At 40.3% G+C, this 17,746-nt stretch overlaps 1 protein-coding gene across 3 annotated transcripts in view; it reads left to right on the forward strand.

Annotated features, from left to right (window-relative positions):
• Window positions 1-302: 302 nt before the first annotated feature.
• ASPH (aspartate beta-hydroxylase) overlaps window positions 303-17,746 on the forward strand; it is a 42,118-nt gene continuing 24,674 nt past the window's right edge. For 2 of the 3 annotated variants that reach the window (XM_015415469.1, XM_015415470.1), the window contains exons 1-3: window positions 316-482; window positions 5,437-5,583; window positions 8,407-8,475. In XM_015415469.1, coding sequence (XP_015270955.1) covers window positions 467-482; window positions 5,437-5,583; window positions 8,407-8,475 — 232 coding nt within the window. In that variant the 5' untranslated portion in view covers window positions 316-466. Of the gene's footprint in view, window positions 483-5,436; window positions 5,584-6,193; window positions 6,239-8,406; window positions 8,476-17,746 lie in introns of all 3 variants that reach the window. The other variant, XM_015415473.1, reaches the window with a different exon arrangement.

Genomic DNA, 17,746 nt, shown 5'->3' on the forward strand with positions numbered 1-17,746 from the left:
CCCAGATTGTACAGACAAGCTTTGTGCCCTGACTTTTGTTTGAGTTTGTTCAGAAGGTTTAATGCTCTTAGAATTTAGTCATCGAGGCATGCTTTCCTGCAATCTTTTTTTTTTAATCTGTTTGGTTTTGCTTCCCTGGTACGTTGGTTTTAGAGATTAAATGAGATGGAAAAGACCTACTACCCAGGATGCTTTGTTAGTAGGAGGGGGCAAATTTGATTGCCGTCAGCACTGGGTTACCATATGGGTGCTTAAAAGCATTTGGCTTGCAGATGATGACACTAAAAATAGCTTCTGAACATAGTTGCAGCTGGGTCCGATTTCAGGCTTTAGCTGAGTTGGCTGTAAGAAACTTTCTTTGCTGCTGTTGCAAGGCTTATGTGAGGGTGAATTTTTGCTGATTCTATCTTGGACACTGGTTTTATAATCAGGTTTACTTTATTCATGGATAAAAGACACTGATGCCATGGCTGAAGACTCAGGTATGTTCTCTCAGCTCGGAATAACAAGTTGTCTGTAATGTGGTGGTTGCTGTGTAACTTTAATCTGAATATTTTGTAAAAAGTTTAATTTCTATTACTGGTTTTAGGTAAATACATGGAACCGATGACTTAGCATCATATTTGATCTTGTGACTCTTAAACAAATGAAATTATATTACACAGCAAATTATCTTAGATCCTTTATAGCAAATAGGACATGTTAACATTGTTAGTAATTTAATACACAGTTTGTAAGCGATCCTTTCAAATATTGTATGGGTTTTTGAAGGTGCATAATTATATTGCTAGAGGTTTGTGGTATCTTTGTAAACATAGCAAAAGCAAAGGTTTACCAGATTTGGAAAGTAACCTACTTTCTACATTGCTGGCAGTACTTAAGGGCTTCAACTTTAATTTAGCTCTCTAGAATGAATTAAAATTGGTAAATAAATCTAATATATGTTATTAGTATTGGCTCATGATTGACACTCTTATTGTTAAATATCACAGATAAGTTAATGACCCCTTCCATCTCCAACAGAAAGAGATACAGTTGTAATTAACTAGTAAAGAGGACTCAGTGAGTTGGCAGTAAAAGCTTCCAATAAATCACTTTTTCAGTAAATGTTTGGATTTTTTCACTGATTTGCATATTTATAGAAGTAATGGTTTCATAATTTAAAAACAATTGTTTAGAAAATTATATAATGCAGTATTTGCAGTGAATAGCATTTTGGCTGCTGTTCAGAGAAAATGATCTAACATTAACTTTGAGAGCATGTATTCATTATATCACTTGCTGAATATTATATGTATCATTGACTTTCCTGTCTGTGAAGTCACTCGGCCTAATTTTATCTCCATGACTTTGAGTTATGGTAGTATTTTAGTAGTAATTGATTATACATCTTTTTTTCTGTGTGCAATTCCTGTGTGTGTTATATGAGCACCTCGATTAATGTGAAGCATTTTGTGCCAGTAGCTGATGAACAGTGTTCTCTGTGCTCCTGATGGCCTTTAAACTGATTTAGAGCCTAAATGACAGACAGTAGTGAGCTCATATATTACCTTATTTTGGTAGACTTAAAAGTTCATGATACTACATGTACATTTAGCTGAAAAAATTATTATAAAAAGTATTACATGTATTATATGTCTGTAGCTCTCCTTTATAATCTAAAACATTTCTTAAGGAACACCGTCTCCTGGGGGGGGGGGTGTCGGTGAACATGGCAAAATTCAGTTGAGAGGCAGAAGCTGAAAGCTCTACTACTACAAAATGGATCCTGAATGGAATTTCTTAAAAATGAGTTTGTGTACAAGGAATTTTTAGTGGCAGCTGGATAATAGAAGTTGCATGGAAGAATGTGGGAGTAGCTGTTTTGCTGGAGGAGGGGAAAGTAAAGATTTTTTCATTGTGATGCTGTTCAAGCAGATTCAGTAATGTAAAGTTAAGTAATTCTGGCCCATAACATGTAGTGAGGCTTAGTAAAATGTCTATCAGTTCAAATGAAAGGCACACTAATGCTGTTCTGTATCTAGAACTTTTGCAACTATTAAAATTTAGCATTTAGCTTTGGCTTTTAATTGTTCCAGAATATGGCATATAAATTCCATTAGTGTTGCATGTGGGGCTCCCATTGAAAAATGTTCATAAACTTGTACTGGCTATGAATACAGCAGCTAGATGACTATATTTTTACATATAAGTATTCAGGAGGCAACTTATTACAAAGTAAAAACAACAGAAGTGCTTGACATAAATTAAAATAGCAGTAAACAAGATAAAGGGGATAAAAGATAAGACATCACAGTAAAAATAAGGGTAATTTTTAAAAGACTTTGACACAGCGTAAAAGCAGAAAGTTAACTTTTAAAAGCATTGGTATAAAAACAGGGCAACAAATTTCCATTAAATAGAGGAAATTTTCTGAAACAACAATGACATAAAAGCTGGGTAGTGATAGAACCACATCTGGGAGGTGAAGATTTCCAAGATGTCCAGAATAGTAAATAGGTCTTTGGCACAAACCAAAGATAATCTAGCAACAGTTATTGCATAAGTATAATATATAGGTCATTTTCACCAGATAATATACATATATCCTTGTAATGATTTCCAGTCTGTATCTCAGCTCCTCCTTCCCCATCTCTCAAGCAGATATAGCTGTTGAATTCTCTTCTGTAATTTATTTAGGGTTGGAGGGGAGAGCATATTAAACAGTGAGCTTCTTTGGTAACAAAATTTCGTTGAAACTGAGGTATTGTCTGATACTTTAGTTTTGAGAGCACAGCTGTTGACATAGTGGCATCAAGAAGCTCTTTCCCATGTAAATAGTTGAAACTACTATGTTGAGGGGCTATAGCTCAGTATCAGAGCATCTGTTTGTCATGTGGAAAGTCCCAGGTTTAATCCCTGGCATCTCCAGTTGAAAAGATCTAGTAGTAGGTGATAAGAAAGACTTTATGCCTTGGACCCTAAAGAACTTCTGCAGTTTGAGTAGACAGTAGTGTCTCTCCACTAGGCATCTTGGGAAATCAGAGTATTCCTTTCAGAAATTTGCATTCAAAAAAAATGTGTCAGCATTGAGATATCATAACAAGATGGAGCTTAATCAAACCGGGAAATGTTGGATAACTCTGCAAATACTAGAGCAAGAAGTTGTTGGGATGAGAGAGCAGTATATAAAAGCACAGCAAGCATACTGTCTTTGTGCATGGCATCTGAATGTTGCCAGAAAATACTTCAATAGCTTTTTGAGTGCTAATTTCAAATTTAATAAGCAAAAGCTCTTCCTTCAAGATTCAAAAAGGATAAGATTAGCAGTATGTAGATATAAAAGTTTCACTGCAAATTTAATTAAAATAAATACCAGTTATTAATCAACTCAAATATTAGGGTTGCCAGACTCCAGCCTTTGCAGGGCACTTCCCCACCACTGGCTAGCTGGCCAGTGGGAAATCCCATCCCCAACTGACCCAAAAGTTGACATGATGAAGTCACCTGGAAGTGACATGATCACGTTGCATGGTGACTCTAGTTTTTGGGCAAAACTCTGTGGTAAAATTGGCTATAAACCATAGAGCCAAAAAACTAGAGCATAACTCCCGATGTCAGCGATGTGATGATGTCATTTCGGGGTGAAGGCATCACCCCGCACAAGTTTTATGCACATGGCAGAAGATCCTAGAAAGGACCAAGGATCCTCCTGCCGACTGCCAGGTAGGACCTGGTGACTCTATAAAATATATATCTGGTGTAAGCTAAATCTGAGTCATGTTGCATTCTATGTATACAGTCTTGATTGAATCCATGATGATAATAAACCAAGTAAAGATTCTATAGTACAGAAAAGATTATGAGGAAAAACTTCAGGTTTGAACCATTAGTCATATAATACCTATTATAGTAAATTATCAGTATTTATGTACCTATCAAACAGTATGGACATCTGCTTTCTATTGTCACTGAAAAAATGTTCTGCCCTGTAGCCCACTGCTTATGGAATTTCTGGGCATTTAGCCCACAATCCAGTATACTTAATTTTGTATTCAGCCAGAGCTCTTGCCAGTTTGGTGTAATGGTTAAGAGCAGTAGGACTCTGATCTGCAGAACCAGGTTTGATTCCCCACTTCTCCACATAAAGCCAGCTGGGTGACCTAGGGTCAGTCACAGCTATCTCAGAGCGCTCTCAGCCCCACCCTACCTCACAGGGTGACTGTTGTGGGGAGAGGAAAGGAAGATGATTGTGAGGTGCTCTGAGACTCCTTTGGGTAGTGAAGGGCGGGGTATAAAACCAACTCTTCTTTTTCTGCTTGCTTAGAGTTTTTACACAGGCACAGCCAAATGCAGATTGATGAATTCCGCAGTCCCTGTGCTTTTTACTAAGTAGATATAATGTTATAGTGCGAAAAATATGTGCCAGTGTGACCAGAAGTTGTGGATTATGCTAAGGTAGTATAAAATGAATGTGTTTTAATTGTTTCAACAACGAATTAGTATGCACTCTTGTTCATGGAATATTTATTTATTTATTTGATTTCTTTCCTGCCCTCCCTCGCGAATACAAAATAGGAAACTTAAAATTATTTTTTCTTCTTCATTGAAAATGTGTTTATTACATTTTAAACATTTTTATCCCACCTTTGTTCCCAATTGGGGTACTCAGAACAGCAGCCAGTTAAAGAACATTAACAAACAACTTTAAAAACTATACATATAAACAGTAATTAAAAATACTAACAGGAAGGGGGTCAGTAAGGAAATGCCAAACAAACAGAAAGGTCTTCAGTCACTGTAAGAACATAATGGTAGAGGAGGGATAGATTAATCTACTTGGGGAGGGGGTTCTACAGTTTTAGTGCTGTGACTAAAAAGGCCTTTCTTTGATTGCTACCCATCGAGCCTAAGATGATGGGGCCACCTGAAGATGACTGTAATGGTTATGTAGGTTCATATGGGAGTAGGCAGTCCTTAAGATATAGGGCTTTAAAGGTCAATACCATCACCTTGGATCAGGCTTGGAAGCAAGTCAGAAGTAGTTTTAAACTACATTGGAATAATATGGTCCCTATGACCCACTCCAGTTAACATTCTTCTTCAGCGTTCTGTATCAGCTGTGGTTTCTGGACACTTTTCAAGGCTGCCTCACATAGCGTGTATTTCCACTAATCTAATCTAGATATTACCAAGACATGAACTAAGTGGCAAGATTTTTTACGCAGGAAGGGCTGTGGTTGGCCCACCAGCTGAAGCTGGTAAGAGGCACTCATATCCAGCACTACTACTTGCTTCTCCCAACAGTTGTCCGGATTAATCAGTAGATAATCTTAATAATTGCTGCATATATGTAATGAAACATATTATGCTGAATTTTGTAATAAAATGACCTGTTTTAAAATTTGAAACTATAGCTATGCCTTCCAATAGTAATTAAATTGCTTTATATTACAGAAACAAAACATGGAAACAAGAATGGCAAGAAAGAGGGCGTTTCTGGAAGTTCATTTTTTACGTGGTTTATGGTAATTGCACTGCTGGGAGTATGGACATCAGTTGCAGTGGTTTGGTTTGAACTTGTAGATTACGAGGAAGTCCTAGGTAAGAGTTCCATATAATGCAAACTGTAAAATAGAGTGATTAAGAGAATGTGTTCAATGTTTGCAAGCATCATGCAGTTATTGTTTTACAATTTTGGTTCAAAACTTCAACGATAATGGCTGCTTGTTCATTATTCATGTATTTGTTGCCAAGCATTGCAGATCTTTATTTAATTAAGGCTTATTTGTTATAAGAATGATCAAAGTTATATATACATTCCCAATATCAAAGAATTATAAGGGGGAAATGCCTATGTTTCATATATAAGAGTAGGAGGGTCATGTAGTTTATTTATTTATTTATTTTTTCAACTTATATCCCACCCTTCTTGCAAGTGGGCTCAAGGTGGGTAACAACAACAGAACACATCAACAATTAAGAAGAGAAGAAGAAGAAGAGACTGGATTTATACGCTGCCCTTAATTCAGAGTCTTGGAGCGGCTTAAAACAAGTTAAATAAACAAGTTAAAGCAAGTTATATAAGCAATAATAGTTAAAAACAGTTAAAACGAGAAAATATAGGTCTAGTTAGCAGCAGTTCATGGATCTCATGACATTATGTGTTTAGGGTGTTGTGAATAATGCTTTCTGTATTTTACCATGCATGCAGCAAAAGCAAAGGACTTCCGTTATAACTTGTCAGAGGTACTCCAAGGTAGGATTATAGAATATAAACTGTGTTTACGCTTCATGGGCATGAACTGTATAAACTTTTAAAAATGTGTACACACACACACACACATATATAAAATTGTTATTATTTCTTCTACAGCTTGTTTTGACTGACTCTGGTGGAGTTACCTTTTATATCTGAAAAGCTAATGTAACCATCGTTTTTTGTTTTTGAAGAATATTCGTGTAGACTTTATTGTTGTTCCTTGTGCCTTCTCCCTATATTATACATTATATTTCCCCATGGTTTTTAAAACTATAAGCTTTTTCGACAGCTGTTGTTGGTTAATTTGGGACTGAATCAATGAAAACTAAAATGGCAGGTGATGAAGGCAGAGTGGGACCCTGCTCATCTGAGCTATGCATTCCTTCCTTTCTCCTTTGGGGGAAATCATGTTGGCTAGGATGCTTCCTCATATAATCAGGAGACTGGGAAGATTTTATTGCTGACTGCTTTTGGACATCTTGTTTCTCTTTATCTGCTTCTAAAGACTTAGAGGCTCCAGGTAGATGGGACTGATCTACTGAATCATATACCAGAATTTATCTGGGATTTGGGGTTGTGAGAAGTGGGGGTAGGAAAATGTAGATACCTCACTTTACCACAGCAACTAAAGATCTGATTGAAGTCAATGTTAGGCTGTAAGTTAAGAGACAGAGGGTCAGGTTTTATTGAAAGTATAACAAATTTGTATTCAAGATAGAACTGTTACATAAGCCATTACCTTCAACCCTAGGGACAGACAGAATTTGTGAAAGTTGCTATGGTATTTTCCATAGCAGTTATTATAGATACATATTTTAACTAATTTAGTAATATATTTTATGTTACCTAGAAATAAATGCATTTTAGTAATAAAGCCCAATTATTTAGTTATTTAAATTACCTTATCTTTCTTTTGGGTAGACTGTCAAGGTGGCTTATAACTTCTTTTAAATCAATTGTGAAAATAAACACAGAAGCAGTTAAGTGGGTAATCACTCAGACAGAGAAACGATACGATTTTTGTCACCAAAAGCTGCAGTGAAAAAAGCCTTGACTGATACTGAAAATTTGACACTATGGGTGCTTTCAAATAAATCTGAGAAAAGAGCACCTCCATGATCTGAGCACTACCACACATACCTCTTTGCAGTGGTCTGCCACCTGAGCTTTTACAGTGGGTTTGTGTGGAGTCCTAATCTGATCATTACACCACACCCACTACACTCTACTGACACTCCTTTTTGCCTTGTTCGGTTATCCAAGGCAGAAAAAATAATTCAACTCAAACAATTTCCCTCAATATAAAGGGCTTCGCAATCTATAATAGCCCATAATTCCGGCTAGGTAGCATGTATTTCTCTTCTCCACTTGAACTTGCTTTGAGTGTCTAGGGCTATGGCTATGTCATTGTCACAAATACTGGTTTGCAGTTTTCTGTAGGAGGATTGCATGCATCTGCATTATTTCTGAATGCTCTAGTTTCCTTTTTGAAAGAGATGCCTTCAAGGTTGTGCTTGATTTGTTACATACGGAGTAACTTTTTATAAGTTATGCAAGTGTGTTAATAAGTAAATATGAATTGCTAACCAAAATATTTAGTAGAAGCTGTTGGGTGTAATTCTACTGCTGAAGTCAGTTGCAAAGTTTCCATTTGACTCTAGAGAAGCATGATTACAGCCATTTTGACATTTGACTTGTGCAGTATTTTAGATACAAGCTTTGTGTAGTTTCTGAAATACCAGGCAATACTGAAGTACTAATTATTAAATTATGTGAAAGGAATTCAGATTTGCATATGATACATAGGGTTGGATCTAACTAGATTTTCTGCTCGTGAAAAGCAAGGGGGGTGCCTCGTTAACTACCAAAAAAGCTGAGCTGGGGACCATGGGACCTTCATGGACAAAACCATATGAAATGGGGGATGTACTAAGGAGAGGGATATTAGGTGAGATTGGGTAATAAAGCTGGCAGGATCCAACCCATCGCCTTTTAAATGCAGAAATTTATTCAGAAACATCTTCTCAAAATGATTGTTTTACATTTGTGTTTTGGAATAGCACCTTTTATAAAACTTGACAATTATTATTTTTGTTATATTCCAACACAGACTTAATTTAATGTTGGAATAGATTGCTGAATTTATTTCTACCTCTCTGTTGTAGGAAAACTTGGAATCTATGATGCTGATGGGGATGGTGATTTTGATGTGGAAGATGCCAAGATTTTGCTAGGCAAGTACACACTTGTAAAATTCTATCTTCAATATTATATTTAGTCTAATGTTTATATATTATGCTACTGTATCAGTTTGTGTTGTAAAATTAAAACGGCAAATAGAATGCAATCTGAACTCTCTCCTAATATATTTTATTAGTAGATTGTGCTGCAATATTATAGAATGAAATGTTATTGAAAAACCCTTTGGGAGTATGCATGCTCTGGAACAGAGAAGACCTAAATCAGAGCACCATGTTCCTACAAGTCTGTCCTTTAAGAATTCTGTATAGTGTTAGGAAAAAGGCATGGTATTTATGTTGCTGGCAAACTGACATCCCGTTGAAATGATTCAAAATAGTTACTTTAGCTGATGGACAACTGAATTACTACTGCTGTTATCATTTCATCATTGCTTTTACTGCTAACACTTCACGATAAGTATTTGAAGGTGAACTATTCTTTGGAGCTATTCTTTGACCCGCCCTTCTGAATACTGCAGTCCTATTATATTTAAAGGGAATATTCCTCCTCCCATGCATTTTACAGTACAAAATACTGATCCCATCAGTTACCACCGATAAATCCTTTATTAAGAACTCCAGCCCATTTTTGGCTGCTATTGGGCAGGTAGCCAGAATGAAACTGTGCCATGGCTTCCAAAAGGGGGTGGTCTTTATACCCTGAAGTCTCAACCTGTGGATGGTTCCAGCCACTGGAATACATTTTTTGTTCAAGAAAATCTGAGAATTATTCATTCTTAAAGAGGCATGAGCTGAAACACACATGGTGGGGAACTTGCGTGGGCCTGATGCATGATGAAACTGACATGTTATAAGAAGTTATAATCACTGACCAATAAAACTCTCGGAAAAAGAAATTTGCAAAAATATACTTCTGAGTACAGCACTTCTCTGATGTATAGTATAGACAAGAGGAAATAAAAGAAAGGACGCTGGAGAAGTTGCAAATGTGCTGATGAAGAATGTGTAAGATGAGCTGATTAGGAAGGAAAACTAATGAAGAAATGTTAGAACGGATATGAATGAGAACTGATGCAAAATCTGAAGAAGAGTGATGAGGGATGATGGGGTACTACTCTACGATATAATTGAGGGGAAACCGGACAGAGCCGTAACAATTGGAGGACCTCTGTACAGTCACTTGAACCAAGTTAAAGAGGAATAAAAATGAAGAGCTGAAGACTGAAAAGACTTGTACAATTTTAAAAAATGTGAAAAGTTGTTGAACAACCTATAGATAAAACATGTGCGGGAGGGGATAAAACAAGCAGCCTCATTAAGTGGCTTATGAAAATGAACAAGGTCAGTAGTAATAGAATGGTAGAGAAGCTGCACAGGGAAAGGTAAAAAAGAATATAAGGGTTTAGAAACTGAAGGGCCTTTAAAGGGGAGGGAAACAGAGAGGTCTTGGGATCCAGTCTCTCTCCTGCAGATAAATTAAATTGGCAGTAATGTTGTCATCCTCTTCCCACATTAACATGCAATGTAAAGGTCCAGTACTTCATTAACTGTTTCGTTCACAGTAGGGAAACTAATGTGACTAATTCATACATTTTGTAGAGAGCCTTTAATTCATCTGTGACACTGTACTTGCCACACATTTTCCAGTGTCTTCAGTCCTCTTTATTTGACGATGTCCAGATAGTGAATTTCTTTTATGTATTCTAGAAGTTTACATTTTTTAAGTCACAGCAAATGATAATAGAAATAGCAAATAAATTAGTTGGTTCACAAATATCCCAGATCTCTTTATTTCCATGGAACAGGAATATGAACAAAAAATGAAGAGGCCCCAGGTTTGCAGAAAAATCTGAAATTTGAAGAATTTTTTTTAAAAGATAGGGGGACCAAGAGAAGATTGTTGGCCATTGTGACAGGCCCTTTCTACCAACTGAAGGGACCTCTTATAATTTTGGGGAACCAGGTTTGTTTGGACCTGTAAACCTTCTCCTCAGTTACTTACTTACTTAATTATAGAATCATAAACAGCAAACCCTCATCTCACAAAAGGAGAATCTAAAAGTCATACTATGAAAGTTATATAAATTAACAACAGCTGCCAGAAATTTTGCCACACACAAAGTGGTTGGCTTATCTTTATCTCTGAGTAATCAGGTTGATTTCACTTCTGAAGAGCCAAAGTCCTGATTAAATAATAGAGAGATCAATTCAGCTCTTAGATCTGAAAATCTGGGCAGTCAAAAAAATATAATCCTCAGAATTGATTTTGTTGCCACAATTACAGAGTCTGTCTGAATATGGAATTCCATTGAAATCTTCCTAACATCACCGCTAAAGGTAGGGCATTCAGGCGAGCAAGCATGAATACCCTTCTATACTTTGGACAAGTTAGCTCAGGTAAATAGTTTGGCATTTTTGTTGGGGGGAGACTGCCTCCTGAGAATAATGAACACACTCTGCAGGTTCTAATCAATGCATTCTCATAATCAAAGTCCCTCAGACATCTTTTAATGAGCTGGGTCAATTCTTGCCTATGCATGGTTTCTGTCACATCATAGGTAATTCCCAAACATGATAATTTATGATCCAGTAATCTGTCCCAATCACTTATGTGATGGTCCAACTTGACTAGTCCAAGGATGCTTGATTTTGAGTTAGATTTTAGGATTCTAATATTTATACTGAATGATCCCAGGCCTTTGTTTCAAAGGACGTCTCCCCAACTTCGGCTCTCAGAGCTATTCCAGACACACATTGAGGAATTCCCAAAACATTGTATAGGAATCTTAATAGTGGTCTGCCGATATTGTCTGTTACTGCTCTGATCCATACCCTAGCAGCATATAGCATCTGCTCAGTGACTCTAGCATTAAATGCTTAAATTTAATAATTTAACAAATTTAATAATTTAATAAAATTTTGAGATGGCCTTCCCAATACTCATAGCAACTCTTCTCCTCAGTTACAAGAGGTTATTAAAGTAGCAAAAGTAAGGGCTTTGGGTTCAGTACCATGAGCTAAATGTGTGGCAAGAACACAGATCACTGAGACAACAGTTGTGTGCAAATACCAAAAAAAGGTTTATTTATTTACAGGTTGGTTTTAAAGAACAGATCAGCAGCACATGTCTGCTCTTTTCTCAGGCAGACCTAAACTATGACTGCACTCTCCCTGAGTCAGAACTGAATTGCTGCTGTGCTTTCCTCCAACATTCCATCCCACTCTGTAAGGTGAATGGATGCAGGAGCAGCCCTCCCATAGGCTGAGGGATGAAACAGCTAAGTGACTGTTTTTCCCTTTAGAGGGAGGACAGCCTCTTGTCTCTCAAAGCCTCCATACAGAGGAGGAGTGGTGGGGAAGCATGAAGATATCACCACTGCCAAGTGGGCAGAGAATGGATGAGCTCAGGGAACATGGGCAGGGAACCAGTTTACCAACCAAGGTAGCAATGAAGGGAAGAGAAGGGCCAGCTGAGCAAAGCAGGCCATGGCAGCTGTAGAGGCCACATCAGAGAAGAGAGGTGCTGGTGGGGACACTGGTGGACTGAGCAAGCTAGTGAGTGAGGAAGCAGGAAATGGGAGGAAGAGGCCAGGGGAATGATGGAGCCAATGACACTTCAGCCAGTGGGGAGGAGCGGACTGGGCAGTGGTGCAGGCAGGCAAGTGAGGGAGAAGGAGGTGGCAGCACCAGCAGAAGGGCAGCTGGGAAACAGGCAATGTGTTGGGCACATTGTTAATTAATTCTAGGTTGTGATGTAGAAATATTTTATTGCTTAAGTACATAGCGTGTACACTATTATCCAATTTTCCCTCCAAGTAATCCCTGTATATGTGAATATGAAGACGTAGTATTCTAATTACCAGTATTCAGATTTAGATAGGGTTATAAATAGTATGTGTATCATATGGGGTTTGTGGCTGTATAAATAATACTGTAGTTTATAAACAAACAATATGAATAAGACTTGCATGCTTCAACTGATGTTTTGTGAGAACCTTAGAAGTAATACTCTGTGCCATTTGTGATGCACACTTGTTTTGCTTTATTCCTGTTTTTCAATCAAAAATTATTTCCATTTGATTCTTGCCCTCTCTTTTGATGTTCTCCTCACAGCCAGCAGGAGGGGGTGGGACTTCTGCTATATCTGGATCCAGGCAGTATGGAGAGGTGCCTTGGCTGCTCTCTGGCCTTTATCTGGCCTCACTGATGGCAGTTAGAAACCGGAATTCATTGTTACTTTTAAAGCATTGCTATCTTGGGAGATTTTAATATGCCAGCTGTTCTTGTTTCAAAATGGATACACCCATTCTGGCAATAGTGAAATAAAATTATAATGTTCTACACGGAAGGGTTTTTTAAAAATCTCATATAATAATGAATAAATAATGATAACTACCAATATCAGTTCCCCCTTTGGGTTGGGGGTGGAGCCTTAGGAGGTCAAGGTTTGAGGAGAGAAGCAACCTCAGCAGGATATAATGCCACAGAGTTCATCTTCCAAAGCAGCTATTTTCTCTAGAGGAACTGATCTCTGTCATCTGGAGGTCAGTTGTAATTTTGGGTGATCTCCAGCTCCCACCTGGAGGTTCGCAACCTTAGTTCCTCTGGAGGAAATGGCTGCTTTGGGTGGAATTTACAGCATTATACCCTTTTGAGGTCTTTCCCCTCAATGCCCCCCCTGGCTCCACCCCCCAAATCTCTAGGAATTTCCTAAGCTGGCAGCCCTATTTCCTTCCTACCCAACAGCCAACCTACCATTATCTGCCCCTCTGTCTTAAGGTTTCTCTCTCTCAACCCCTGCAGCCTCTGCCTAGGAAAACTGTGGCCCACTTGAGTGGTGCCAGCTACTGGGCCACTTGCATGATAGGTAACCCTCAAGGACTTGTGGGAGGGGGGCACTGCAGTTTCCCCTGTATCTGTCTCCCCAAGCTATTTCCTCTTTACATCCTGGCAACCCCCATATCCTCTGCCCTTTCCCTGTCTTCTTCTTTCCTTCAGAGCCATTCACCAACCTGCCTTTTATCTGCCATCCATCTTCAGCTATATTTATTATTTATTTACTTCATTTATACCCCGCCTTTCTCCAAAGGGGGACCAATGCAGCTTACATTATTCCCCACTCTTCCTTTTTATCCTCACAACAGCCCTATGAAGTAGGTCAGGCTAAAAGTATGTGACCCAGTGAGCTTCCACAAAAAGATGGGTATTTGAACCTGGGTCTCCACTCTACTCCACTATATTGCTGAACTGCAAGCTGTGGAAGGTCAGTAGTTCAGCAGTTCGAGACCCGAGTGTGCCGCATGATGGAGTGAGCTCCCATCTCTAGTTCCAGCTCTTGCTAACCTAGCAGTTCGAAAGCAAGAAATTGCAAGTAGATAAATAGGTACCACTTCAGTAGGAAGGTAACAGTGTTCTGGGCGCCTTGGTGTTTAATCATGCCGGCCACATGACCACGGAAATGTCTTTGGACAGCACTGGCTCTTTGGCTTTGAAACGGAGATGAGCACTGCAACCCTAGAGTTGAATTCGATTGGCTTTCGAGCAAGGGAACCTTTACCTTTTACCTCCACTATACCACACTGGCTTTCATAGGATGTCTGCTGTTGAACAGGATCAAGCAGCCAGGCCTACTTGAATCATGCAAGTCAGGTGGTTTCAGGTCACCCAGAGGTTGCTTTTAGGCCTAGGGATCACTCAGAACTACAACTGAACCCCAGACAACAGAGACCTGCCCCCCTGGAGAAAATGGCTGGTTTAGAGGGTGGAATGCATGGCACTATATCCAGCTGAGGCCTCTCCTCTCCCCACCCTGCCCTTCTCAGACTCCACCAGAAAATCTCCAGGGACTTCCCAACCTGGAGCTGTCAGCCCTGATCAGGCCTGGCCCTACTGAGTCCTCCTTTAAAGGCCAAAATAGGCCTGGAGAAGGGCTCTGCCCCTCCCCCTGCTTTTTATTGACAGAGCCAAGCTTGGAATTTCTTTTTTTTTCTATACCGCCCTGACCCCGAAGGGTCTCTGGGCTGTTTACATAGTGGTTCTAACCAACCAATTAACCTAACTAGGGCCACATTGTCTACAGGGTGGTGACTGCCTACCAGTACCCCGGGCTAGTTGTCATCCGGCTTCCTTCCATGGCTTCAGATACTGGCGTCCTGGTGCCCTTTTTCTGGAGCCAATCTTTCCCAAGCAGCTTCCTCTGACAGGGCTTGTCTTGGCACGTGGCTCTGTGTTGGCTGCAGTTCCGGCTACTGTCCACAGGTGGCTCCACCACGCCGCGCCACACGTCACCACGCTCTCCAAGGCTCCACGTCTCCGGGCTCCGCCTCCGACGTTGCTCCACTGGGTCGTCAGGAACTGCTCCGCCGCCATTGTTGTTACCGCTGCCGCCGCCGCCACCGATCCCTCTACCTCACAAGGATGAGGGGTGCCCCCTGCCACCTAGGGCAGGTACCCACTTTATCTACTTGCATTTATGATGCTTTCGAACCGCTGGGTGGACGGGAGCTGGGACGTGGGCCGGGAGCTCACCCCGACCGCGGTGGGTTTTGAACAGCCGTAATGGCTGTTCATTGATCTTACTTTGCAGGCGTTCTTACTGCCTGCGCCACCGCTGTGGTTGCCTAGTAGCAGCCACCAAAGGACTCCATTGCTTAAAGCTGCAGGTGCCTCCTTTCATCATTTTTGAATTTTTAACCTCCCACTTTGTATTTTTTGGGGGTTTTTTAGATTTCATATTTTTCTGCAAACATGGGGTCTCTTTTCAGGTTTGTAGACACATCCGTCTTACCCGTTCACAGCTCTGGTCACTGGATTTAAGTATCCTCAGATTTCGCTATTAGTATATAGACAAGAGGGAACCTGCAAGGACTTGCAGGAAGCATCTCATTTCCTCCTGTGGGGGGGTACCTTACTTTCATATGTATCTCTCTCCCATAGTATTTTCTCTTTCCATCTTTCTGTCAATCCCCATATCCTCTGCCCTTTCTCTGCCTCTTTCTCTCCTAAGCCATTTACCAAACTGCCTTTTATCTGCCTCCCTTCTTCAGCTATGTTTATTATTTATTTACTTCATCTCTACCCCACCTTTCTCCACAGTGGGGACCAAAGCAGCTTAAGTCTCCTCCTTTTTTCTTCTCACAACAACCCTGTGAGGTAGGTTAGGTGAGCTTCCACAACAAGATGGGGATTTGAACCTGGGTCTCGCAGACCCTAGTCCGAAGCTCTAACTGCTATGCCACACTGGATTTCATAGGGTGGTTGCTGTTGAAGAGTAGCAAGCAGCCAGGCCTAGGTGAGTCTACCCTCCAAAGCAGCCTTTTTCTCCAGGCGAGGTGCTCTCTGTCATCTAGAGAGCAGTTTTATTTCTGGGTGATCTCCAGCTCCTGCCTGGAGGTTGGCAACCCTAGTTCCCTTGGGAAAATGGCTGCTTTGGAGGGTGGAGTCTATGGAATTGTACCTCTCTAAGGTCCATCCCTTCCTCAACCCCCCCCCCGGCTCCATCTCCACCTCACCTCTAGTTGGCAACCCTATCTCCTTCCCATCCAACAGACAACCTACCTTTATCTGCCCATTTGTATTAAGCCCCCCCCCCCAGCAGCCTCTGCCTAGGAAATTGTGGCCCAATTCTGTGGTGCTGTCCACTGGGGTAAGAAAGAAGTCTGATAAAGGGCCAGTATTAAAAACCTAGTTGAAACTTATAATATACAAAAATACATGTATTTATTAGGAAGACAGTTAAAAACATATAAGGGCCCAATGAAAGCCTCATTAAAAAGTTCAAGTGGCCTAAACACAAGGGCCAGTACACGTGACCTGACGCGTTTCCGCCCTATTGGGGCCTTCTTCAGAGGTCAAACAGTATTGAGGTACATATTACAATAAGATAACCAATAAGGTAATACTGGACCAAGAAAAGGAAGGTTAAGCAGCAAGGTCTATAGACACAAGACAAAGATGTTTGTGAGGCCTCTAAAGATGAAAGTCATGTGTCTGGTGCCAAATGCACATCTGCTGAATTAGAACATCTTCCAATTTAGGTCCAAAAAGCACCTGTGTGGCTATCTTAGTCAGAGCTAGAGCATCCTCAAGCAGATAGCCAATAGGGCAGAAACGTGTCAGGTCACGTGTATTGGCCCTTGTGTTTAGGCCACTTGAACTTTTTAATGAGGCTTTCATTGGGCCCTTATATGTTTTTAACTGTCTTTCTAATAAATAGATGTATTTTTGTATATTATAAGTTTCAACTAGGTTTTTAATACTGGCCCTTTATCAGACTTGATCTTACAGTTTACACTATTCTCCTCTCCCTTTTATTTGCACAACAACCTTGTGAGGTAGGTTAGGCTGAAAGTATGTGACTGGTCCAAAATCACCCAGTGAGCTTCCACAGCAAGATGGGGATTCAGGCCTGGTCTCCCAGACCCTACTCTGAAGTGCAAACTGCTACACCACACTGGCTTCCATAAGGTGGTTGCTATCGAACAGTACCAAGCAGCCAGGCCTAGTGAGTCATGGAAGTCGGTTGGTATCAAGTCACTCGGAGGTTGCTTCGAGACCTAAGGTTGCCAGTCTCCAGGTGGGACCTGGAGATCTCCCAGTATTACAACTGAACTGCAGATGACAGAGATCTGTTCTCCTGGAGGAAATAGCTGCTTTGGAGGGTGGACACATTGGCATTATATCCAGCTGAGGTCTCTCTGCTCCCTCCTCAAACTCCACCACAAAATCTCCACAAATTTCCCAACTGGGAGCTGGCAACCCTAGCCTGGCCCGAATAACTCTTCCCTCAATGGCCAAAATAGGTCTGGAAAGGACTTTGCCATCTCCTGCTGATTTTTATTGACAGAGCCAAGCCTGAATTATTGTGGTTGCCTAGCAACAGCCACTGAGGGAGTCGTTGCTTAACGCTACAGATGCTTCTTTTATCATTTTTGTGGCTTTTAAACCACCCATTTTTTTATATATATCCCACCTCTTTTTGGCAAACCTGGGGCCCTTTTCAGGTTAGTAGAAATAACTGTCTTGACCATTCACAGCTCTGGTCATCGGATCTAAGTATCCAAAATGTGCTGACTGCTATTAGAATATAAGATGTAAGAGCTTCCACATCTAATACCTGCCCAGTTTTCTGTCACTAAAATGTCCCAGAGTGCAGGGGGTTGGACTAGATGATCTGCAAGGTACCTTCCAACTCTAACGCTCTATGATTAGCCATTCCCTCTGTTATAATACAATTAGATTGAAGAAAATATACATAATATATTAGTGATTAAGAATAAAACCATGCCTAGAGTTACCATTCCTG

The sequence above is a fragment of the Gekko japonicus genome, unplaced genomic scaffold, assembly GCF_001447785.1.
Source record: "Gekko japonicus isolate JY-2015 unplaced genomic scaffold, Gekko_japonicus_V1.1 scaffold1410, whole genome shotgun sequence".
In the NCBI taxonomy this organism is placed as follows: domain Eukaryota; kingdom Metazoa; phylum Chordata; class Lepidosauria; order Squamata; family Gekkonidae; genus Gekko; species Gekko japonicus.